The 23,741-nt window shown below is 53.4% G+C and overlaps 2 protein-coding genes across 3 annotated transcripts in view; one reads left to right on the forward strand and one right to left on the reverse strand.

The window, feature by feature from the left end:
- The first annotated feature begins 301 nt into the window (after positions 1 to 301).
- On the forward strand, positions 302 to 6,156 carry SIX5 (SIX homeobox 5). Of its 2 annotated transcripts, XM_060186135.1 has the most exons (4): positions 302 to 510; positions 1,242 to 1,490; positions 2,070 to 2,896; positions 4,927 to 6,156. In XM_060186135.1, the coding sequence occupies exons 1-4, from the start codon at positions 317 to 319 to the stop codon at positions 5,532 to 5,534; spliced, it is 1,878 nt and encodes a 625-aa protein (XP_060042118.1). In that variant the 5' UTR covers positions 302 to 316; the 3' UTR covers positions 5,535 to 6,156. The 2 variants fall into 2 exon arrangements, with proteins under 2 accessions (XP_060042118.1, XP_007532284.2); XM_007532222.3 differs by lacking the exon at positions 302 to 510 and having other exon boundaries at positions 613 to 1,558.
- Positions 6,157 to 6,875: 719 nt separating this feature from the next.
- The window catches only part of MEIOSIN (meiosis initiator), a 37,192-nt gene continuing 20,326 nt past the window's right edge, over positions 6,876 to 23,741 (reverse strand). Inside the window, exons 7-15 of the mRNA XM_060172339.1 lie at positions 22,450 to 22,689; positions 19,454 to 19,562; positions 18,184 to 18,278; positions 14,859 to 15,014; positions 13,618 to 13,688; positions 11,234 to 11,407; positions 10,914 to 11,140; positions 8,521 to 8,610; positions 6,876 to 7,239 (exon numbers count right to left, since the gene is read on the reverse strand). Of these exons, the coding sequence (XP_060028322.1) occupies positions 6,876 to 7,239; positions 8,521 to 8,610; positions 10,914 to 11,140; positions 11,234 to 11,407; positions 13,618 to 13,688; positions 14,859 to 15,014; positions 18,184 to 18,278; positions 19,454 to 19,562; positions 22,450 to 22,689 (1,526 nt within the window). The remainder of the gene's footprint in view (positions 7,240 to 8,520; positions 8,611 to 10,913; positions 11,141 to 11,233; positions 11,408 to 13,617; positions 13,689 to 14,858; positions 15,015 to 18,183; positions 18,279 to 19,453; positions 19,563 to 22,449; positions 22,690 to 23,741) is intronic.

The following is a 23,741-nucleotide window of genomic DNA, read 5'->3' on the forward strand; positions in this document are numbered from 1 at the left end:
TTGGGAGGCGAGCGGAGGCATGTTGGGGACCAATCAAGACCGGGGGACGGGAGGGGACGTGGCTTAGACGCCGGGCCAATGGGAGAGAGCGAGAACGCCGGGGAGGAGGCCTGCCCCCCGCCCAGCTGTGGCCCAGCTGTGCCGCCCGGCGGCGGTGAGTCGGAGGCTGGGCCGGCGCGGTCCTGCCGCCGCTGCGCCTGCGCAAGCCACGCGCATCCGCCCCGGGACGGCGGCCCCTGAAAAGTTGCAGCAAACTTTGTAGCGGCGTTCCCCCGCCCCCTTCTCCCGGCCCGCCCCCTGCGGAGCCGGGAATTCCATGGGGCGGAGCACTGGCCGCTATGGGACCGTGGGGGGGGGCTTCCCGCGGGCCGCGGGGACGGAGGGAGGCCCGCAGAGACGCGGACTTGGGGCGGAGGTGGCTTCGCGCCCCGGACCCTCCGGGCGGCCCGTCCCTGCACCGCCGTCCCGATGGGGAAACCGAGGCCCTGAGCCAGGGAGGCACACGCGGGGGTGTGTGTGTGTGCAAAAAGCGCGGCCTGAGGCGGAGGGAAAACAAAGGGAGAAGCAAGCACGGACAGACGGGGCGGGGGACGGCCGCACACGGACGGGGGGAGACCCGAGTGCAGGGGGGGCCGGGGGCGGGGAACGCCGGGCTCAGCCCCGGAGCGCAGGGGGGGGGGAGCGGCGGGGCGGGAGGGGGCTGGGGAAAGCCCAAGGGAGGAGGAGAAGGAGGGAGAGAGGGAGGAACTTCCCAAAGTTGCAAAAACATGGCTACCTCGCCGGCGGAGCCGAGCGCGGGCCCCGCGGCCGGGGGGGAGGCGGCGGCCGAGGAGGAGGAGGAGGAGGCGCGTCAGCTGCTGCAGACCCTGCAGGCGGCGGAGGGTGAGGCGGCGGCGGCCGGGGCCGGGGCCAGGGCGGGCGACGCGGCGGCGGGAGCGGAGGGCCCCGGATCCCCGGCCGCCCCGGCGTCGCCCCCCGAGGCCGCCGCCTCCGAGCCGCCCTCCGGCCTGCGCTTCTCGGCCGAGCAGGTGGCGTGCGTGTGCGAGGCGCTGCTGCAGGCGGGCCACGCCGGCCGCCTGAGCCGCTTCCTGGGCGCGCTGCCCCCGGCCGAGCGCCTACGTGGCAGCGACCCGGTGCTGCGCGCCCGGGCCCTGGTGGCCTTCCAGCGGGGCGAGTACGCCGAGCTGTACCGGCTGCTGGAGAGCCGCCCGTTCCCCGCCGCCCACCACGCCTTCCTGCAGGACCTGTACCTGCGCGCGCGCTACCACGAGGCCGAGCGGGCCCGGGGCCGGGCGCTGGGCGCCGTGGACAAGTACCGGCTGCGCAAGAAGTTCCCGCTGCCCAAGACCATCTGGGACGGCGAGGAGACCGTGTACTGCTTCAAGGAGCGCTCCCGCGCCGCGCTCAAAGCCTGCTACCGCGGCAACCGCTACCCCACGCCGGACGAGAAGCGCCGCCTGGCCGCGCTCACCGGCCTCTCGCTCACGCAGGTCAGCAACTGGTTCAAGAACCGGCGGCAGCGCGACCGGACCGGGGGCGGCGGCGCGCCCTGCAAGAGGTGAGGGGCCCCGGGCGGCGCCGGCCCCCCGCCCCCAGCCCCGGCTCCCCGCCGAGGCTCCGGCCCAGGTTGCCGTCGATGTGCGGGGACCTCCCCTGGCCGCTGCTCGGCCTCACACCCCCTCCGGGGCCCGGGCGGCGTGGTGTGTCGTCTGTCTTTGTTGTGAAACGTGAACCTTCCCCGGCTCCGGTTTCCCTGTAACCCAAGCCCTTCCCCTCCCACCCCGCGCCCGCGGCCTCTCGCTCCCGCCTCTGTCACGGGGAGGGAGGACCTGGGCCGCCGCCTGGAGCGGGAGGCCAAGGGGGGACGTACTGGGCCTCTGGCTTCCGTGCACCGGCCGCCCCCGGGGTCCCGGCGCCGAGTCCTAGAAGCTGTTGCCTCCCCCCGCCCGCCCCACTGTGTCCACCCCGGGGGTTTGGGGGCGGGAGGCCCGGCCGGCCTCTCCCCTCTGCGGGCAGCGGGGGCCGAGCATCCCGGCCGGCGGCAACTCAACGGCCTTTTCTCCCGCCAGCGAGTCTGATGGGACCCCGGCGACCGAGGACGAGTCCAGCCGCAGCCCCGAGGACCTGGAGAGGGGCTCGGCTTCGGCGGCCGCAGAGCCCCCGGCCCAGGGCTCCATATTCCTGGCAGGGGCCGCCCCGCCCGCGCCCTGCCCCGCCTCGTCCTCCCTCCTGGTGAACGGCAGCTTCCTGGCGGCCGGCGGCTCCCCGGCTGTGCTGCTCAACGCGGGCAGCCCGGTCATCATCAACAGCCTGGCTCTGGGCGAGGCCTCGGGCCTGGGGCCCCTGCTGCTCACCGGGGCGGGGGGCACCGCTCCGGCTCCGGCTCCCGCTCCGGCGCAGCCCAGCCCCCAGGGGCCCGGCGAGGGCAAGACGTCCTTGGTCCTGGACCCTCACACCGGGGAGGTGCGACTGGAGGAGGCTCAGCCCGAGGCCCCCGAGACTAAGGGGACCCCGGCGGTGGCCGCTGCCGGACCAGCCGCAGATGAGGCACCCGGGCCTTTGCCCCAGGTGGTGCCTGGCCCCCCTCCGGCTGCCAGTTTCCCTCTGCCCCCCGGACCTGTGCCCCCCGTGGCGGCTCCACAGGTGGTGCCCATCTCCCCACCCCCGGGGTGCCCTGCCGGCCTGGGCCCTACTTCCCCGCTGCTCAGCCTGCCTCAGGTGGTGCCCACCTCCCAGGTGGTGACCCTGCCACAGGCGGTGGGGCCGCTGCAGCTGTTGGCAGCTGGACCGGGCAGCCCCGTGAAGGTGGCGGCCGCGACGGGTACCGCCAACGTGCACCTGATCAACTCCGGGGTGGGCGTGACGGCCCTCCAGCTGCCTCCTGCCACTGCCCCAGGTACCCCATCTCCCTGGGTGAGGGCTGGGGGGCGGCCAAGGGGCCGGAAGGATGTTGGGGGGCATGGGAGCAGTTCGAGTCCTTCCTGGCATTTCCCCAGAACCTCCTTGCCCCAGGCTGGAGCTGCACTGGGCCTTGGCCTCACCTCACAGGACTCCCTTTGACCTTGGCTAATTTTCTTTTTTTTCTCTTTTTTTTATATTTATTTATTTATTTCCTATTTGTTGCCCTTGTTTTTATTGTAGTTATTACTGTTATCTGTCTTCACTGTGAGATAGGACAGAGAGAAATGGAAAGAAGAGGGGAAGACAGAGGGGGAGAGAAAGACAGACACCTGCAGACCCGCTTCACCGCCTGGGAAGCGACTCCCCTGCAGGTGGGGAGCTGGGGGGGGGGCTCCAACAGGGATCCTTACACCCGTCTTTGCGCTTTACACCACGTGCGCTTAACCCACTGCGCTACTGCCGACTCCCTAATTTGCTTTTCTTATTTATTTTAATTTATTATCTTTATTTATTGGATAGAGACAGCCAGAAATCAAGAGGGCCGGGGAAACAGAGACAGAGAGACACCTGCAGCACTGCTTCATTGCTTGTGAAGTTTTCCCCATGCAGGTGGGAACCAGGGGTTTGAACCTAGGACCTTGTGCACTATAACATGTGCGCTCAACCAGGTGCGCCACCACCCAGCTCCTTATTTATTTTTGCAACCAGGGTTTTCACCAGGGCTTGGAGCCTGCACAATTCCCCTGCTTGGGCAGACTTTTTTTTTTCATTAAAGTTGGAGAGTGAGACAAGCTAGGGAGGGAGGCAGCACAGTGGTTTACACTGCGGACTTTGATATCTGAGGCTCCAAGGTCCTAGGTTCTATCCCTGGTACCACCATAAGACAGTTTAAAAAAAATAATCTAAAACAGGGTTCTCAGCTCACTTGGACAATGAGCTGTTTTGCCACGTGTGCCACCCAGGTTCAAGCCCAGCCCCCACCACAGTGAAGGAAGCTTTGGTGCTGTGGTCCTTTTCACACACTCTTACTTGCTGCCTCTCTGTCTCTATCAGAAAGAAAGAGAGGAAATTCGGGGGCCAGGGGGTGGCACATCTGGCTAAGTGCTCACATTGCGGTGTGCAAGGACCTGGGTTCAAGCCCGTGGCCCCCGCCTGCAGGGGGAAAGTTTCATGAGTGAAGCAGGTCTGCAGGTGTCTCTGTCTCTCTCCCTCTCCCCTCCCCCTCTCAATTTCTCTGTCTATCAAATAGTAAATGAATAAAAATCTTAAAAAAAAAAAAAAGAACTCAATAGAGAGAGGAGAAGGGCCAGATGACGACACACTTGGTAGAGCACACTTATTAAAATGCACAAGGCCCAGGGTTCAAGCCCCCCAGCCTCCACCTGCATGTGGGAAGCTTCATGAGCAGGGAAGCAGTGTTACAGTTGTCACTCTGCCTCTGTCTCCCCAATAATAATTAGAAAAAGAGAGGCAGTGATCTGGGAGGTGGCTTAGTGGAAAAAGAGGCGAGGGAGTCAGGTGGTAGCGCAGCGGGTTAAGCGTATGTGGCCCAAAGCACAAGGACCAGCATAAGGATCCCGGTTCGAGCCCCCGGCTCCCCACCTGCAGGAGAGTCGCTTCCCAGGTGGTGAAGCAGGTCTGCAGGTATCTGTCTTTCTCTCCCCTCTATCTTCCCCTCCTCTCTCCATTTCTCTCTGTGCAACGACAACAACAATGACTACAACAATAAAACAAGGGCAAAAAAAAAAAGGGAATAAACAAAATAAATATTTTTTAAAAATTAGAAAAAGAGAAGTGAGACACCCTAGCATCGCCCTACCACTTGTGCGGCTTCTCCTTGTAGGTGCTCCCACGTGATGGCAGGAGCTCAGACCGTGTCCTGCCATGTGGTAGGGTGTGCGCTCTCCCAGGTGCACCTGCGTCAGGTGCTTTTTTCTGGTTTTTTAAGTGATGGGAGCAGGGCTGCACCTCCACCTCTCTTGGCTCAGGCCTTGCCCTCTGACCCTGTGCCCCTTCTCTCCTCAGGAAACTTCCTCCTGGCCAACCCGGTGCCTGGCAGCCCCATTGTGACGGGTGTGGCCGTGCAGCAGGGCAAGATCATCCTGGCTGCCACCTTCCCCACCAGCGTGCTGCTGTCCCAGGTCCTGCCCCCCACGCCTAGCCTGGCGCTGCCCCTGAAGCCAGACACTGCCATCTCGGCGCCCGAGGGCACGCTCCCAGTGGCCCCCAGCCCCACACTCCCAGAGGCCCGTGCCCTGGGCCCACAGCAGCAGCAACAGCCTGCTGCACCGCCCACCCCTGCTGCCACTGCCAGCCTGACCTTCTCCCCAGACCCCGCGGGCCTCCTGCCTAGCTTCCCGGTGCCCCCGCCCGAGGGGCTCATGCTGTCACCTGCCGCTGTGCCCATCTGGCCGGCGGGGCTGGAACTGGGCACGGCCACGGAGGGGCTGCTGGAAGCCGAGAAGGCGATGGGGGCACCGGCCCCCCAAGCCGTGCTGAGGCTGCCAGACCCTGAGGCGCTGCTCCTGGGGACCACAGCACCGGGGAGCGAAGTGGATGAGGGGCTAGAGGCTGAGACCAAGGTCCTGACCCAGCTGCAGTCGGTGCCCGTAGAGGAGCCTTTGGAACTGTGACCCCAGCAGTCCCCCATGGTCCCTTGAGACAATGGTGCTTGAGCTCTGGGACTCAGAGTGGGAACCCCCCCCCCGTTACACCCCTCCCCCGCAGAAAAAGCTGCACGGAAGGAGCAGGGGGGCTGCTTCCCAGTCCCGGAGCCCACCCCTCCCTCTGCCCCCCATGTACGTAAGGAGTTTAGGAGGCCTTGACTCGGGGGCTCTGCCCCCCTTGACCTGGTACTAGCTGTGAGCTAAAAACCCTGCCAGATAGATGGCTGGATGCCCCCTCAAGTGCCCCCACCCCCCCATGCCCCCGAAACACTACAGACAGTGCCACTAACACCCAACCTGGTGTGGACTCGTTGAATCTGAGGGTGGGGGGATTGATGACCCCCAGCTGGGCCCTGCCTGCCAGAAAGGGTGCAGGTGTGGGTTGCCTTCCTTAACCACGCCCGGCCCCAAACCAAAGATCCTCACCCCCAGGGGTGGGGGGACTGGGAGTGCCCCTGACACCCCCGCCCCCAGTAGAGTTTGTATCCTAAATCTTTATTTTTCTAGGACATGTTATGCCTCCATTTCAGCGAAAATAAAATTAAAAACTAGGAAGTGCTGGAGGTGTGGGCTCCCTTCCAAACTACTGGCCAAAGGCATGTTGCATAGAAAAAACCCCCAGAGTGCCCTGCTGGCACCCAGGGAAGCTCCAAGAACAGTGGAGCAGTGCTGTGGTGTCTGGTCTGTCTCTCTGAAATTCACAGGGGGAAAAAAGATCCACAGGGAACTATGGGATTGTGCAAGTATGAGACTGGTGGGGAAAAAAAAAAAGGGGGGGGGGGAACCGCAAAAGCCCCAACTTGAGATCCAGGCTTCTGATTGCTCCTCCAGCGGTAGGGTGGGGAAGGTGTGGGCAGCCAGGTCTCTGGGGCCGCTGGACGGGGCCATTTCCTAGTGGAAGGAACCTCCAGGGCTGAGGGGACAAAGGAGCCTGATTTCATTGCCCTTGCTGACCACAAGGGTTCCACTTGCTTTATTTTGCTGAAAACAATAAATAATCTATAAATAGAACAGGGCGGGAGGAGGGTGAGGCGAGGTGCAAACAAACAAGGTTAAAAACCATCTAACAAGCCGTAAAGATAGCACAGTGGTTATGCCTAGACTCCTGAGCCTGAGGCTCAGGGCCCAGGCTCAATCCCCAGTACCAACATAAACTAGAGCTGAGCAGGGCTCTGGGTGAAAATGAAACATTTGATTATGGGATGGGAATGAGGGGAACCCTTTTCTCATAAACTTCCCTGCCCGCATTTCATTGGGGCTTCCTCCTACACCCACCCCCCAGGCCCACAGACAAGGCAGCATCAGGAATCAATTCTCACCAGCTCCGGCAGCAGGAATGCGGCCAGGAAAGGCAACCTCTTCACCACCGGCACCTGGTTCTAGCCCATGCAGAGCTGTAAGGTGGTGAGGAGGCCTGTGGACGGGGGTGGGCAGCCACAGAGCCAGCCCCGGGGGCCCTGGGGTCTGAGCCTGGGAGCATCGGGCCTTCTCCTCTGTTGAGCGGGCCTTCTCCTCTGCTGAGCATCGGACCTTCTCCTCTGCTGAGCGTCGGGCTTTCTCCGCCAGCAGCTGGTAGAAGGGCTTAGGGTGGCCCCACTCCTCATCCTCGCTGCTGGCGCTCTCCTGCTTCACATTCCTGTTGTGCTGGCGGCTGAACCTTCGGGCTTTGATGCTGGGGGGAAAGGGGACAGAAGGGCTGGGGTCCCCACTCCCGGGCCTCTGTCCCCTCCTAGTCCTCTGTGCCCAGCAGGGCTTTGAGGGGCTCACACGGTGCAGTGTGCCTTTTAGGGGCTGATACAGACCCAAGCAGGTGGCATCTCTATGAACTTGACTTGAGTACAGAGGGAGGGGGGCCCTGAGGATTTCCCGTGGTGAAGCAGGCTAAAGAAATTAAGGTACACCTGGTTAAGCACTCACATTACAGTGCCAAGACCTGGGTTCAAGCCCCTGGTCCCCACCTGCAGGAATGAAGCATCACGAGTGGTGAAGCAGGGCTGCATGTGTCTCTGTCTCTTTCCCTGTCTATCCCCTCACCCCTCTCAATTTCTCTTTCTCCATGCAATAATAAAAAATATTTTTAAAAGAAAGAAATTAAGAGAGGAGGGCCCTTCTAATTAAGAGAGCAGGGTCCTTTTAAGCTATAGGTCAAGTGTATTTTTTTAACCTCTATCTCCCAGTTCTCTCATCAAAATGTGTGACAAGGGGACTGGGCAGACAGCAGGAAGGTTCTGTAAAATACTTTACTGCTGAGGCTCTGAGTTCCCAGATTCAGTCTCCAGTACCACCATAAGCCAGAGCTGAATAGTGCTCTCTTCTCTCTTTGTGTCTATCTTTCTGCATCTCTCATTAAACATTAAAAAAATAATGGTGACGGGGAGTCGGGCGCAGCAGGTTACGCGCACGTGGCGCAAAGTGCGGTGTAAGGCGCACAATTCGAGCCCCCGGCTCCCCACCTGCAGGGGAGTCACTTCCCAGGTGGTGAAGCAGGTCTGCAGGTGTCTGTCTTTCTCTCCCCTTCTCTGTCTTCCTCTCCTCTCTCCATTTCTCTCTGTCCTATCCAACAATGACAACATCAACAATAGCAATAATAATAATAAAACCAACAAGGGCAACAACAGGGAAAATAAATAAATATATTTTTTTTAAATGGTAACACCTGGAACTGAGGGAGAGCTGATTGGGTAGGGCTCATGGTCCAGGTTCAAACCCCACAGGAGAAACTCAGGTGCTATGTTGTCCTCCCTCTGTCTCTCTCGACCTGAATGAAAGATTTGGCCTGGGGGTGGTGAGACTGTGCATGTGTGAGGCCCCCCAGGGGGGATAAGAGCAAAGTGACACCTAGAGCACCCTTCTGGTGAAGTCCCAGCCTCCTCCCACCTCCAGCTTAATGCTCTGAGGGAACAAAATGCAGGGGTGCTGCACCCCAGCCCCAACCCTGCCCACGGATTCTCACCAGTATGGTCTCCGCTCCTGCTGGGTCATCACCCGCCAGAGCTGGGCCAGCTCCTTGGTGGCAGCTGTGGACGCCGTCCCAGGGCAGGCTCTGTGCCAGGGTGAAGGGGAGGGGTCAGGCGAGGCCTGGGAGAAGGACCCCCACCCCCATCAACCCTCATGGCCTCGACTCCACCATTTGAGCGCTGATGGTACTGTCAGTGCTGGTCGCCAAGGCATAAGCCCCAGAGTGGACAGTCACGAAGCACTGGACTGAACCAGCTGTTGGGAGCAGGGCACCCCACAGCCAGGCAGGGGACTAGCACTTGAGTCTCCCCACAAGGGCACCCACTCTTCTCTGCTGTGTCTTTTAATATTTTTTTAAAGATTTTATTTATTTATGAATGAGAAAGATAGGCAGAGAGAAAAAAAAACAACAGACATCACTCCGGTACATGTGCTGCTGGGGACTGAACTCTCGGGACCTCATGCTTGAGAATCCGATGCTTTATCCATTGCGCCACCGCCTGGACCACTCTGCTGTGGTTTTGAGGGCTTCAGGCCTGGCAGTGACTGATTCAGGTCTGAGCATCTGACTCCAGTTTGCCCCAGAAAGCTGCTCCTGGAGGTGGCCCTGCCCTACACGCAGCAGTTGGAGTGAAGACCCCCTGGAGGGGGAGAGGGGGACAAAGAGTGCACGTGGCCGGCTGGGGATCCCAGAGCAGCCACACTGAGGGCAAGCTGCCAGCACCACACCTTTATACTTAGAAATGAATTAATTTCCTGGGTCTCCACTTTGTTTTCTATTTTATTGGATTGGACAGAGAAATTGAGAGGAGGGGAAGACAGAGAGGTAGCAAGAAAGAGCGACACAGACCTGCTTCACCGCTCATAAAGCCTCTACCTACACTGCAGGTAGGAGCAGGGGCTTGAACCCAGGTCCTTTTGAATGTGCCATACAATTGAGAGGCCTCCCAAGACCCAAATTTCTGTCCTCCCTCACCCCATCCCCTGCCAGAGCATTGCTCGGCTCTGGTTTATGGTGGTTCTGAGGATTGAACATGGGACCTCAGCATGTCAGGTTTGAAAATTGCTTGCATCGTGATTATGCTGTCTCCCCAGCTCACAGATTTCTGTTCATTAATATTGAAAGAAAGCAAGAAGAGAAACACCACGGAGGAGATCCACCATTCAAGGAGTTCCACGGTGACCATCACATCCCCATGCAGCGCCAGGGCCCAAACCCAGGCCTCACTTGGGGCAGGATGAGTGCTCTATTGGTTGAACCACTTCCTGCCTCCATTATCTTTTCCTACAGTCCTTACCAAGTTTCACTGCTTGCAGTCCACAGACTTGGACCAAAACAGTGGGGCCAGGACAGATGCTGGAGGAGAGTGTGCTTGAAGAAAGACCACAGAGAGAGTGCACAACAGCCACCCAGCTTGCATGGCTGAGGACCTGGCTCAATCCCTGGCAGTACCACATGTGGGAGCCGAGTGGTGCTCTGTACTCGTGTGTATGTGTGTGTGTGTGTGTGTGTGTGTGTGTGTGTGTGTGTGCATGTGTGTATGTGTGTGTACGTGTGTATGTGTGTGTGTGTGTGTGTGTGTATGTGTGTGTGCATGTGTGTATGTGTGTGTACGTGTGTATGTATGTATGTGTGTGTACGTGTGTGTGTCTGTGTGTGTCAACATTCTGCTTGACTTTTTCAGAAAGAGACTAAGACACCACAGCACCGAAGCTTCCTCTAATGGGGCGGAGTCAGGACTTGAAGCTGGTTTATGACCTGACAGAGCAGGCACACTATGCAGGTGACCTAACTTACTGGGCTTAGGATAGCAGGGGGCCTGGCAAAACAGCTCACTTGGACAGTGTGTTGCTTTCCCATGTGTGTGACCCAGGGTCGTGCCTGGCTCCCGCTACACTGAAGGGAGCCTTGGTGCTGTGGTCTCTTTCACTCTCTCCTTCTCTGTCTCTATCCAAAAACAAAAGGGGAAAAACTAAGACCAGCAAGGGATAAGTTGGGAGTGGGGTGGGGAACGACAACCAACATTCTGGGGGGGGCGGTGAACAGAGAGGCACCCAGGTAAAAGCACATGGTACGAAATGCAAGGACCCTCACAAAGACCCGAGATTGAGCCCCCTCCTGCTCCCCACCTGTGTGGGGGGGGTGAGTCGCTTCACAAGCAGTGAAGCAGGTCTGCAGATGTCTATCTTTCTCTCTCCCTCTCTGCCTCCCACTCCTCTCTCAAGTTCTCTCTGTCCTATCCAAATAAAGTGGGGGGAAAATGGCTGCCAGGAGCAATGGAGGGACTAAACCCCAGTGATAATGCTGTGTGTGGGGGGGGGCGGGGGCGGGGGGGATAGACAATGAAGGCAGAGCCCCTAACAGGGCCCAAAAGGACCAGAACCCACCGAATGTACTGCTTCCGGTTCATCCTACAGAACATGATGAATCCATTGACACACTTTTTCTTTGGCTGGGTGGTGCAGGGGCCTTTTTGGTTTTCCTTGGGCTTGGTGGGGCCCTTGTCTGCCCGACGCCCCTTCTTGGCCTTCCTCCCAGTGGGCCTCAATGTGGGGGTCCATGTGTAGTCTCCGTCTTCGCTGGAGGACAGCAGACCTTCAGGAACTCCAGCGATCTGGGCAGGGACAGAGGAGTGAGAATGGGCAGGGGTACAGGAGCTCCCCTCCCCTTCCCCCCTCCCCCGCCCCCCGCAGCTGCATCCTCAAACCTCCTGCTGTCCTGTGTCCTGGGAGCTGTCAGTGCTGTCAGTGTCCTGGGAGCTGGGGCTCCCGGCCACCTTGCTGCTGTCACTCAGCGGCAGGTAGCAGTGGTCCAGTGACACTGAGGACTGCTGGAGACTGTATGCGTCCGGAAGGTCTTCAGTGACCTCAGAGGGTGGTTCCTAAGGAGGCAGAGAGGTGGGGGGGGGGTGCAGCAGTGTCCCTTAAAGTCCACACTCACAGCTTTCTGGGGAAACAGCTAGGATTCCAGACAGTCCCATCTGCACACCCTGATACCCAGACGTGTGTTGTCACTTCCCACAGTGAGTGAGTCAGCTTGGATTCCCAGCACTGCATGTGCCAGAGATGCTGTTTTTCTCTTTATTAAGTAAATAAGGGGCTGGGGCCAGTTCACGTGGTAGCATGCACAGTTCACCAGGTACAAAGACTAAGGTTTGAGCCCCTGCTGACCACACGGGAGCCCATGCATGGCTGTCCTGTCTAGTTCTACTATTATTATTGCTAAACAGAGCATTGTTCAGCTCTGGCTGATGGTGGTACAGGGGATCAAATGTGGGACTTTAGAGCTTCAGGCATGACAGTCTTTTTCTTTATAAACATTTTATTTGTTTATTAATGAGAAAGATAGGAGGAGAGGGAAAGAACCAGACATCTTTCTGGTACATGTGCTGCTGGGGATAGAACTCAGGACCTCATGCTTGAGAGTCCAATGCTTTATCCACTGCACCACCTCCTGGACCACCTCTTTTTTTTTTTTAAAGACTTTTTTTAATATTTATTTTTCCCTTTTATTGTTCTTGTTTTTTTCTTTTATTGTTGTAGTTTTATTATTGTAGTTGATATCGCTGTTGTTGGATAGGACAGAGAGTAATGGAGAGAGGAAGGGAAGAGAAAGACAGACACCTGCAGACCTGCTTCACCGCCTGTGAAGCGACTACCCTGCAGGTGTGGAGACCAGCCAGGGGCCTGGGAGGGAGGTTTGCACCTGAGAAGCCTGAGTCACTAGGCTGTTTTCACAATCCTGGTCAGGAAAAAAAAAAAAAAAAACAGTTGAGGGGAGGGTCACATGAAAACCTGAACATTACTCAGGCACCTTTTCACTTTCAGCCTGTGTCTAGTTCACTCCAAGGGTGCAGCACAGAGTAGGGGGGCCCGGCAGCCAGGGGTGAGCAGATAAAGGATGGAAATGGCCTTTGGGGGGCTGCTGCCACTCCCCCACCAGCAGCAGGGATGCCTCACTAGTGATCAAGCAGGTCTGCAGGTGTCTTTCTATCTTCCTACCTCCTCCTCCCTCTCAATTATTTTGATAGGTCAAAACAAACTAGAAAGAAAAAGAATGGCTGCCTGGAGCAGTGGGTTCATCATTCAGGCACCAAGCCCCAGTGGTAGCCCTGGTAGCAGTAAAACAAACAAACAACAAACAAATAAATATAAAAAAACAACAGGGAGCTGGTTGGTGGCACAATCCATTAAGCACACAAAGAACTATGTGCAGGGACCCAGATTTGAGCCTCCGCTTCTCACCTGCAGCTGTGAAGCTTAATGAGTGGTGAAGCAGATCTGCAGGTGTCTGTCTTTCTCTCTCCCTCTTATCTTTTTAATTATCTTCATTTGTTTATTGGGTAGAGACAGCCAGAAATCAAGAGGGAAGGAGGAGGAGGAGGACAGAGAGAGAGAGAGAGAGATTTACAACACCGTTTCACAAACTCGCAAAGCTTTTCCCCTGCAAGTGGGGATGGGGGCTCAAAACTGGGTCCTTGGACATTGTAACATGTGTGCTAACCAGGTGTGTCACCGCCTGCCCCCCCATCTCTTCTCTCAATTTCTTTCTGTCCTATCTTCTTCTTCTAGCGTTTGCCGCTGTCCTATCAAAACAACTAGAAAGAAGATGAAAAAGAAAAAAGAAAAAAAAATAGCCTCCGGGAGTAGTGTCTTTGTGCAGGCCCAGAGATAACCCTGGAGGTAAAATAAATAGATAGATAAAAGTTTTAAAAAAGGTCTTTTAAAAGCTGAGGAGGGAGGGGCCGGGTGGTGGCGCACCTGATTGAATGCACATGTTACAGTGCGAAAGGACCCAGGTTCAAGCCCCTGGTCCCTACCTGCAGGGGGAAAGCTTCATGAGTGGGGAAGCAGGGCTGCAGGTGTCTCTCTGTCTCTCTCCCTCTGTATCTTACCCTCCTCTCTAAATTTTTGGCTGTCTATATCCAATAAATAAATTAAGCTAATATAAAAACATTTTTAAAGAAAATATTTTTTTTAAAAAACTGAGGAGATGCTCACACAGGCAGACGGGTGAGTGTGGGGTGAAGGCGGGTTGATCGAGTCAGAAGCTGTGTGTTGTGTGTGGGAAGGAGGCAACTAGGACACTTACCTGCTTTGGCACCTCTAGCATGCAGGTCAAAGGTGAAGCCACAGGGTCTAAGAACACTTCTTCAAAGAAAGCTGTCAGTGGGGAGACATGAGTGACTAGCATGGAAATACCTCCCACTCTACCCCCCATGGGACAAGACTCTGACCAGCCTTTCCGTGTTTTTTGTTTGTTTGTTTGTTTGTTTGTTTTTTACCAGTACACTGCTCAGCTCTGGCTTATGGTGGTGCTAGGGGATTGAATGTGGAGCCTCAGGCATTAGAGTCTCTTTGCATAACCATTATGCTATCTACCTCTGCCCCTTTTTTTTATACTTATCTACTTATTTACTTTGGCTAGACACAGCCAGAAGTTGAGAGGGGAGGGGAGGGGGATATAGAGGAGAGAGACAGAGAGATACCAGTAACACTGCTTCACCACTCGCAAAAATTTCCCCTTACTGGTGGGGACTGGGTTCTTGAGCCTAGGTCCCTGCACATTATAACACATGCATTCAACCAGGTGCATTTCCACCTGCCCCCCCCCCATTTCTTTATTTCTATTTATCTATTTATTTGCTACCAGGATTTTCACTAGGATTTGGTGCAGTCACTACAAATCCAGCTGCCATTTTTTCCTTTCTATTTTATTGGATAAGACAGAGAGAAACTGAGAGGGGAGGGGAAAATAAAGAGGGAGAGAGAAAGATAGACACCTGCAGACCTGCTTCACGACTTGTGGAGTGGCCCCACTGCAGATGGGAAGCGGGGGCCCGAACCTGAGTCCTTGAGCATGGTAATGGGTGCACTCAACCGCCCCCAGTCTCCCTGTTAGCTGAGTACATTCCTCTGGCCTTTTATTTTTCTTTAGACCATAGCCTTGCACATTTCCCTGCTCCCAGACTGACTTTTTTTTTTTTGTCCTTCATAATTTACAGAGAGAAGATCTGAGATGTCACAGCATCACAGCTTCCTCAGTATAGTCAAACTCCCCTGTAGTGCCAGGGCTTGATGCTAAGCCACACATTATGGTAAGGCACATGCTCTGTCTGCTGAGTTATCTCTCTGGTCTCTTCTGACTGTTTTTGGATGTCCTGTCCTGTGTCTGAGTCCAGCACCTCTGGAATGACTCTAACTCAGATCCTGAACCCTCTTGTCTCCCCGACCAGACTGGGTTCCTGGGCTGACCCCTGGGGGGGACACTTGGTGGGTGTCACCCAGAATGCTCTCTGGAAGAACGAGTGTCCAGCCCGGCCTGGGGCTCACCTTGGGTCAGGCATTCGTTGCTGTCCTCCAGGATTTGTTCCGGCAGCAGCTTCCCCGGGGAGCTGAAGAGGGAAGGGCTGAGGCCCAGGATCTCGCTTGGGTGGCCTGTCATATCCCAGTGGTTAATCTGAGGTGGGCCCAAGGCCAGTGCACTCCCTGAAAAGGACACCAGAGACTCAGGGGTGTGGTCAGGGTGGACCTCGTCCCCGACACCACACCCCCAGCACAGCGGCAGCTTTAAGGAGAAGGGGCCACACACTGGGTGACTCCTCACTGTGGTCAGGCCTCCTGTTGATCACTTGGTGGAGGGAGTGAAGAAGCCCAGTGTGTGGCCAGGGAAATGGCTCAGCCAGGGAGGCACAGGACTGAAGCACTGGCATCAATCCCAAGAGCCAGCTATGTCAGGGCAGTACTATGGCGCTCTTCAGACCTCGGACATGTGTGATTCCACCACTTACTCCTAGGCCAATCCATTCTTTCATATTCTCCCTTCCTTCTGTCCTTACTTTCTTTTATATATATATTGCCTTTTGTTGCCCTTGTTGTTGTAGTTATTGTTGTCATTGATATTGTCATTGTTGGATAGGACAGAGAGAAATGGAGGGGGGGAAGATAGAGAGGGGGAGAGAAAGACAGACACCTGCAGACCTGCTTCACAGCTTGTGAAGCGACTCCCCTGCAGGTGGGAAGCCCGGGGGGGGGGGGGGGGGGGAGGTGTCGAACCGGGATCCTTAACACAAGTCCTTGCACTTCGTGCCACGTGCGCTTAACCCGCTGTGCTACTGCCCGACTCCCCTGTTCTTCCTTTCTTTCTCTCTCCCTCTCCCTTACTTCCTTCCTTCCTTCCTTCCTTCCTTCCTTCCTTCCTTCCTTCCTTCCTTCCTTCCTTCCTTCGGATGAAGATAGAGAGAGAGAGAGAGGTAGAAGCATCACAGACCCCTCCGCCATCGCTAGAGGCTGGTTCTCAGATACTCATGCTTGGAAAGGTACACTATATTTTCTTTCCTCCCTCACTCTTTTCACTTTCTCTCTTTCTTTATTTCTTTATTTGCCTCTAGTTTCTGGGGTTCAGTGCTGGCCCTACGAATCCACCACTTCTGGTGGCATTTCTTTTCTTTTCATTCAATAGGATAGAGAGAAATTGAGAAAGGAGGGGGAGATAGTGAGGGGGAGAAAGAGAGACACTTGAAGACCTACTTCATCGCTTGTGAAATTTCTCCACTACACATGGGGAAGAGGGGCTTGAACTCAGGTCCTTGAGTGCAGCCTTGTGCGTAGTACTCTGTATGTGCGCTTAACCAGGTGCACCACCACCCATCCCTTCTTCCCTCTCCTCCCCTTCCCTCCCCTTCTGTCTTCTTACCGCAGCACTGCTCAGCTCTGGCTGAAGAGTCTCAGGCATTCGAGTCTCTTTGCAGAACCAAATTATGTATTTCCCCCGTCTGATGGTGAACCATCTTACTTTTAAAAAAGGTTTATTTATTAGTGAGAGCTAGAACCCAGGCATCACTCTGGTATAAGTGATACTAGGGATAGAACTCAGAATCTCATGCATGCAAGCTTCCCATCTGCAGGTGGGGGCTGGGGTTTGAACACCAGTCCTTGCACTTGGTAACATGGGCACTCAACTGGGTGTGCCATCGCCTGGTCCCTAAAGTAAATAATGTTTTAAATATTTATTTATTTATTTTCCCTTTTCTTGCCCTTGTTGTTTTTCGTTGTTATAGTTTATTATTGTTGTTGATGATGTTGTTTGTTGTTAGATAGGACAGAGAGAAATGGAGAGAAGAGGGGAAGACAGAAAGGGGTAGAGAAAGACAGACACCTGCAGACTTGCTTCACCACCTGTGAAGCGACTCCCCCACAGGTAGGGAGCTGAGGGCTCGAACCGGGATCCTTCTGCCGGTCCTTGCACTCTGTGCCACCTGCGCTTAACCCACTGCGCTACTGCCTGACTCCCATAAATATTTTTTTAAAGATTTTATTTATTTATTAATGAGAAAGATAGGAGGAGAGAGAAAGAACCAGACTTCACTCTGGCACATGTGCTGCCAGGGATTGAACTCAGGACCTCGTGCTTGAGAGTCCAATGCTCTATCACTGCGCCACCTCCCAGACCACAAGTAAATCATTTTTAAAACTCAAAAGTTTTGGTTCTAGAGGTGACTCAGTGGATAAAGTGTTGGATTCTCAGCATGAGGTCCTGAGTTCAATCTCTGGCTCTGCATGTACCAGACTGATGCTCTGCTTCTCTCTCTCTCTCTTTTACAAACAAATAAGTATTTTCAAAAATCAAAAGATTTATATTTGAGGGACTGACTAGAGCTACCTGGAGCTCTGTATTAAGAAAGATTTTGGGGTAGGGGTGGCAGGCGGTGACACTTTTTAATCACACATATTACCATGCATGAGGACGCCGGTTCAAATCTCCAGTCCCCTCCTGCAGGGGGAAGCTTCATGAGCGGTGAAACAGGTCTGCAGGTATCTCTCTTTCTATCTCTCCTTCTCTGTTTCCCCTCCCCTCTTAATTTCTATCTGTCCTATCAAACAACAAAAAAAAAAAGTAAAGGGGAAAATCGTCATTAGGAGCAGTGGATTCATCATGTAGAGTCCTAGCCAAAAAAAAGGAAAAGAAGATAAAAGAAAGATTCTGAGGAAGTGTCTGGGCTCAACAGAAAGAACGGTGCTCAAGGGGCTGGTGAGACAGCATAAGGGTTCTGCAAAGGAACTTCATGCCTGAGGCTCTGAGGTCCCAAGTTCAGTCCCCAGAACCACCATAAGCCAGATATAAGCAGTGTTCTGGTCTTTCTGTATCTCTCCCATTAAAAAAAAGAATAACAGGGGTTGGGCGATAGCGCAGCAGGTTAAGCGCACGTGGCGTAAAGCACAAGGATTGGTGTAAGGATCCCGGTTCGAGCCCCCGGCTCCCCACCTGCAGGGGAGTTGCTTCATAGGCGATGAAGCAGGTCTGCAGGTGTCTATCTTTCTCTTCCCCTCTCTGTCTTCTCCTCCTCTCTCCATTTCTCTCTGTCCTATCCAACAACGACGACATCATCAACAACAATAATAACTGCAACAAGGCTACAACAACAAGGGGGGGAAAATGGCCTCTAGGAGCAGTGGATTCATGGTGCAGGCACTGAGCCCCAGCAATAACCCTGGAAGCAAAAAAAGAAAAAAAAGAATGATGTTTGATGCTTGACTAGCAATGTCTGTCATGGTAAACACAGGGCATGTGTATCTGCCATTCCCCCAGAGGGATCCTCAGAAGGATGCTACCAAGAAGACCTTACCCCAGCCCACAAAGAGAGACCATTGTAATCACCATGGGGGCTTCCCTCTGGGGTCCAGACAGGAAGCCAAGGGTCAGCATCTAGGGAATTGTCCACCTCCTCGCCAGACTCGAATGCCAACTTCTGCCTGTAAGAAGTGGAAAGAGAGAGGTAGGGAGCCCTGGTCTGGGAGTGGTCTTGTTCCCCAGGGGCAAACGGCTTCCCCCTCGGGTGGGTGCCTCAGTGCTTTCCACTGTGAGGTAAGATTAGGAACTGGTGGTCTGGGAGGTGGCACAGTGGATAAGCATTATGCTCTCAAGCACAAGGTCCTGAGTTTGGTCCCTGGCATCATATGTGCCAGAGCACTGGTTCTCTCTCATAGATAAATAATTCTTGGAGGCCAGGTAGTGGCACACACACCGCAAAGCAAAGACTAGGCTTCAAGGGAAGCTTCACCAGTGATGGAGCAGGTCTGCAGGTGTCTCGCTTTCTCTTTCCCCCCACCCCTTTCAGTTTCTCTGTCTCTATAAAAATAAATAAATAAATGGGCGGGGGAAATGGCTGCCTGGAATAGCAGATTCATCATGCAGTCACTGAGTCCCAATGACAGCCCTCGTGGCAATAAGAAATTGTAAAAAACAAAAACAAAAACAAAAACAGGGGCCAGGCAGTGGTGCACCTGATTAAGTGCTCACATTACAGTGCACAAGGACTCCGGTTCAAGCCCCTGGTCTTCACCTCTAGGGGGAAGCTTCATGAGTGGTGAAACAGGCCTGCAGGTGTCTCTCTTTCCTTTTTTTTTAAAAAAAAATTTATTATTATTATCTTTATTTATTTATTGGATAGAGATAGCCAGAAATTGAGAGGGAAGGGGGAAATAGTGAGGGGAAATGACAGATACCTGCAGCCCTGCTTCACCACTTGCAAAGCTTTCCCCCTTCAGGTGGGGACTGGGGGCTCGAACCTGGGTCCTTGTGCACTGTAACATCTGTACTCAACCATGTGCGCCACCACCCAGCCCCTCTCTTTCCTTTTCTATCTCTCCCTCCTCTCTCAGTTTCTCTCTGTCTCTATCCAATATTAGATAAATAAATTAAATGGGGCACCTAGTTGAGTGCATGTTTCATTGTGCAAGGACCCAGGTTCAAGCCCCTTTCCTCTCAATTTCTGGCTTTTTCTATCCAATAAATAAAGATAATAATAAAAAAGAAGTAAATCAATCTCAGTTTTCACCCCCTCATCCACTCCAGACCAGATACTTTAGCCACTGCCCCCTCCCCCAGTACACACATCCCCTGCCCAAAGCCTTTGGGGTTCCCGTACCTGGGACAGTGTTGCTTTCTTTTGAGAAAGTGGATATTCTCAGGCCCTTGCAGGGCCTGTGAAGCACAGTAAAGTCCATCAGGCTGTTCACTGTTTCTGCAAATGCAGCCTAGGAAACAAGGCAGAGATGGGACATTTCAGATTCAGAGAGGCAGGGTCAGAGGTGTCTGGGTCTGCCTCTGCCTCACCCTCTCCTCCCCTCCCCAAGATGAAACCTCTGGCTGAGAGGTATCCCAAATCACCCCTAAGTTTTGGAGTCCCGCACCTCTAGGACAAGCTATGAAGGAGCTATAATCCTTATATTAAATAACAGTGAAAATGACACCAAAGCAGTACCAGTTCTTATCATGGCCAGTGTGGTTTGAAGCATCTTACATCCTATTTAACTCTTTGCAATACTACTATACTTCTTTCTTTCTTTTATTTTTTTGTATTTATTTATTTATTTATTTTCCCTCTTGTTGCCCTTTTTTTTTTTTATTGTTGTTGTAGCTATTGTTGTTATTGATGTTATTGATGACAGATCAAGTCTCACACTGGGACAAGCTTACAAGGTCACAATGGGAACCCTTTGCCTGCAAAGACTAGGCCAGGTGCCTCCTAGGCCCTCAGGAAGTCTGGATCATTCTGCACTACCAGGGTTTGGTGGAACTGTGTCACCAGCTTTCTGTTCAAAGCCCACGGGCCAGCATGAGAAAAACACACCCGGCTCAAGGGCTGGGTGGCTAGGTGGATTATCAGGATAACTCAGGATCTTGCCTTCAAACTCCTCCCTTCCTCACTGGCTCACTTGTGCCTTTTCTTTTACCACCAGGGATGAACTGTTTGCTTGTTTGTTTTCTCCAGAGCACTACTCAGCTCTGGCTCATAGTGATGTTAGAGATTGAACCTGGGACCTTATGTGGTTCCATGGTGTAATGGTTAGCACTCTGGACTCTGAACCCCGGGTCCTTTGGTGCCTCAGGTATGAGAGTCTTTTGGCTGTCTCCCGAGCCTTAGACTACTGGTTCATTCTTTCTTCTTTCTCTCTCTCTCCCTTTCTTTCTTTCTTTCTCTCTCTCTCTTTCTTAAATAAGGTGTAAGAGACAAACAGTGAGGAAGACAGAAAGAGTGACACCACAGCACTGCTCCACTGCTTCAGAATCTTCCCCTGTGCATGGCATTACCAGGTGGTCCTTGTACATGTTGAAGTGTGTGTTCCACCCGGAAAACCATTTTCTGGCCTCCCATTGTGTCTTTTTTAAAAAAAAAATTTATATTTATTTATTTATCTTCCCTTTTGTTGCCCTTGTTGTTTTTCATTATTGTTGTAGTTATTATTGTTATTGATTTCGTCATTGTTGGATAGGACAGAGAGAAATGGAGAGAGGGGAAGACAGAGAGGGAGAGAAAGACAGACACCTGCAGACCTGCTTCACCACTTGTGAAGCGACTCCCCTGCAGGTGGAGAGCCGGGGGCTGGAACCGGGATCCTTATGCCGGTCCTTGCGTTTTGCGCCACATGCGCTTAACCCGCTGCACTAGCGCCTGACTCCCGTGTCTTTTTTTTTTTTAATATTTATTTATTTATTTATTTATTCCCTTTTGTTGCTCTTGTAGTAGTTATTATTAATGTCGTCATTGTTAGATAGGACAGAGAGAAATGGAGAGAGGAGGGGAAGACAGAGGGGTAGTGAAAGACAGACACCTGCAGACCTGCTTCACCGCTTGTGAAGTGACGCCCCTGCAGGTGGGGAGCCGGGCCTCGAACCATGATCCTTACTTGCGCTTTGCCCATTGTGTCTTTCAAGATGGTTTGTGGATGGAGAGTCATGACAGATTTTGCAAGAATCTCAAGAGAATGGCCCACCCCACCCCCCAGATTTACTTCCTGCAGCCACAAAGGCAGCACTGATCTGAACCACCCACCCCCACGCCACAACAGAGCCTGGAGGTGAAAGAAAACAGGGAAAGAGACTGTGAGTGAGAGTTGTAGAATCCCTCGTTAGGAAGACTGGAAGACTGGGCCAAGATGTGAAGGCGATCTGGCTGCGACATCTGTCACCCCATTGATTGTCAGGGTTGATTCGGCTGATCTGACTGGCTAGGCGGGTGTCCCCTTCCTCCCTCACCGCTCCATGTGCGTCCCTCCTGAAGCTGTGCTGCCTTCCCCGAACAGAGACAGTCTTCGGTTGAGGGTTTATGAGTCACTGTGCTCTCCTGCTAAAACCTCCAAACAAGCTCTCAAGGAAGACTGAGCCAGAGGTGGCCAAATGAGTGGAGTACTTACAAGCTTGGGGGTCCCAGGGTCAAGCCCTGGCACCGCATATGCCAGAGTGATGCCTTGGTTAAAAAAAACCAAAATGAAATGAGTGCTGAAGAAAGGAACCAACCTGAGCAGCCAGACAGTGGAGCACCCAGTTAAGTGCACAAGTTACTGTGTGCAAAGACTCTGGGTTCAAGTCCCTGGTATTCTCTCTATCTCCCCCTTCTCTCTCAGCCTCTCTCTTTTTAATTTTATTATTAATTAATTAATTAAAACTTTTTCTTTTTTTTTTTTTTTTTACCAGAGCACTGCTCAGCTCTGGCTTATGGTGGTACAGGAATGAACCTGGGACTTTGGAGCCCCAGGCATGAGAGTCTTTTTGCATAACCAGTATGCTATCTACCACCCCCAAAATTTCTCTCTCTATTTATAAAAAAATGTGGGCTGGGTGGTGGCACACTCAGTTAAGTACAGGATACCATATGCAAGGTCCTATATTCAAGCCCCTGCTCCCCACTTGCAGGAAGAAAGCTTCACAAGCAATGAAGCAGGACTGCAGGCAACTCTGTCCCTCTCCCTCTATATCTCCTCATTCTACCTCAGCTTCTCTCTACCTTTACCTAATAAGTGAATAAATAAAATAAATTATTGTAGAGAAAAAAGTAAAAAAGGACTCCAGGCTATGGAGTAATAACAAACACAACAGACTCTCCCCCAAAACAAAAACCAGTAAGACGTGAAAGAGACCCACTGGAATTTTCACACGGGGTCTTGGGCATGTCCATCATTGTCAGCCAGAGTTCTTCTTCCTTCACCTCGCCTTGAGGCGGTGGCAGTGACTCGATCTTGAGAGTGCTAGAGTCGGGGTTCCTAGGGGGGTTGTTGGTTTCCACAAGCTTTGCTCCTTGCAGATCTGGACCCGGACTTCCTTGCCTCTTGAGCTTGTCCAGGGACAGGCAGCGACGAGAGTTCTGGGCCCGGCTCTGGTGTTCTATAGGAGGGCAGAGACTGAGTCACATGGGGCTGGGTGGGTGGCTGTCACTAGAAGAGGCTCTGGTTGGGGGAGACTTTGCTCTGGGACCTGTGACCTGGCTCAGATCTTTGTGTGACCTGATCCCTCACCAACCCTTCCAGCGAAGCCCAGATCCTCCTCTAGTAGGGATCACCTAGTGGAATGCTCACATTAGAATCACTTGGTGAGCTCTGAAAAGATGCTGATTACCAGGTACTACCCCAGACATACAAAACCTGACTTCTTAGTATTTGGAACAAATACAGGTTTGTTTGTTTGTTTTGTCACCAAGGTTCAGGGTTATCCCTGGGCTGGGCTGGGGCTCGGTGGCAGCACAACAAACGAATCCACTGTTCTTGGCAGCCATTCTCCCTTTTTCCCTTTTATTTGATAAGCTAGAGAGAAATTGGGGGAGGGGGAGGTAGAAAGGAAGAGAGAGAGAGACACCTGCAGACTTGCTTTACCACTCGAGAAGCTCTCCTCCTGCAGGTGGGGTATAGGATTTGAGCGCGTGATAATGTGTGCACAGCCTCTTTATTTTGATTGATTGATTTTTTTTTTTTTTTTTGCCAAGGCCAGTAAACTCCCCCTCTCATTTTATTTTCAGATAGACAGATACCGTAGTATCCTTCCACTACTCATAAAAATTCTCCTCAGTGCCATGCATGATGATCCTATGTGGTGACAGGAATAGAACCCAGGACCTCTGGGCTCGGGAGATAGCCTAATGGTTATACAAAAAGACTCTCATGCCTGAGGCTTTGAGGTCTCAGGTTCAGTCTGTTGCACCACTTTAAACCAGAGCTGAGCAGGGCTTTGGTACAAAACAAAACAAACAAACAAACAAAAATAAAACAGAGTTCAGGCTTGGTAAAGTATCCATTCTCTCTGCTTACTGAGCTAATTTCAAGTCCGTTCTAAAGTCTTAAGACCACCTGGGAGGTCAGAGATATAGACAGCTTCCCAGGTAGAATGCCAGTTTTGCTAAGCACCTTGGTCTAGGTTTGAACCCTGACGCCACATAGGGAAGT

This window comes from Erinaceus europaeus, chromosome 2 (genome assembly GCF_950295315.1).
Source record: "Erinaceus europaeus chromosome 2, mEriEur2.1, whole genome shotgun sequence".
Lineage (NCBI taxonomy): Eukaryota > Metazoa > Chordata > Mammalia > Eulipotyphla > Erinaceidae > Erinaceus > Erinaceus europaeus.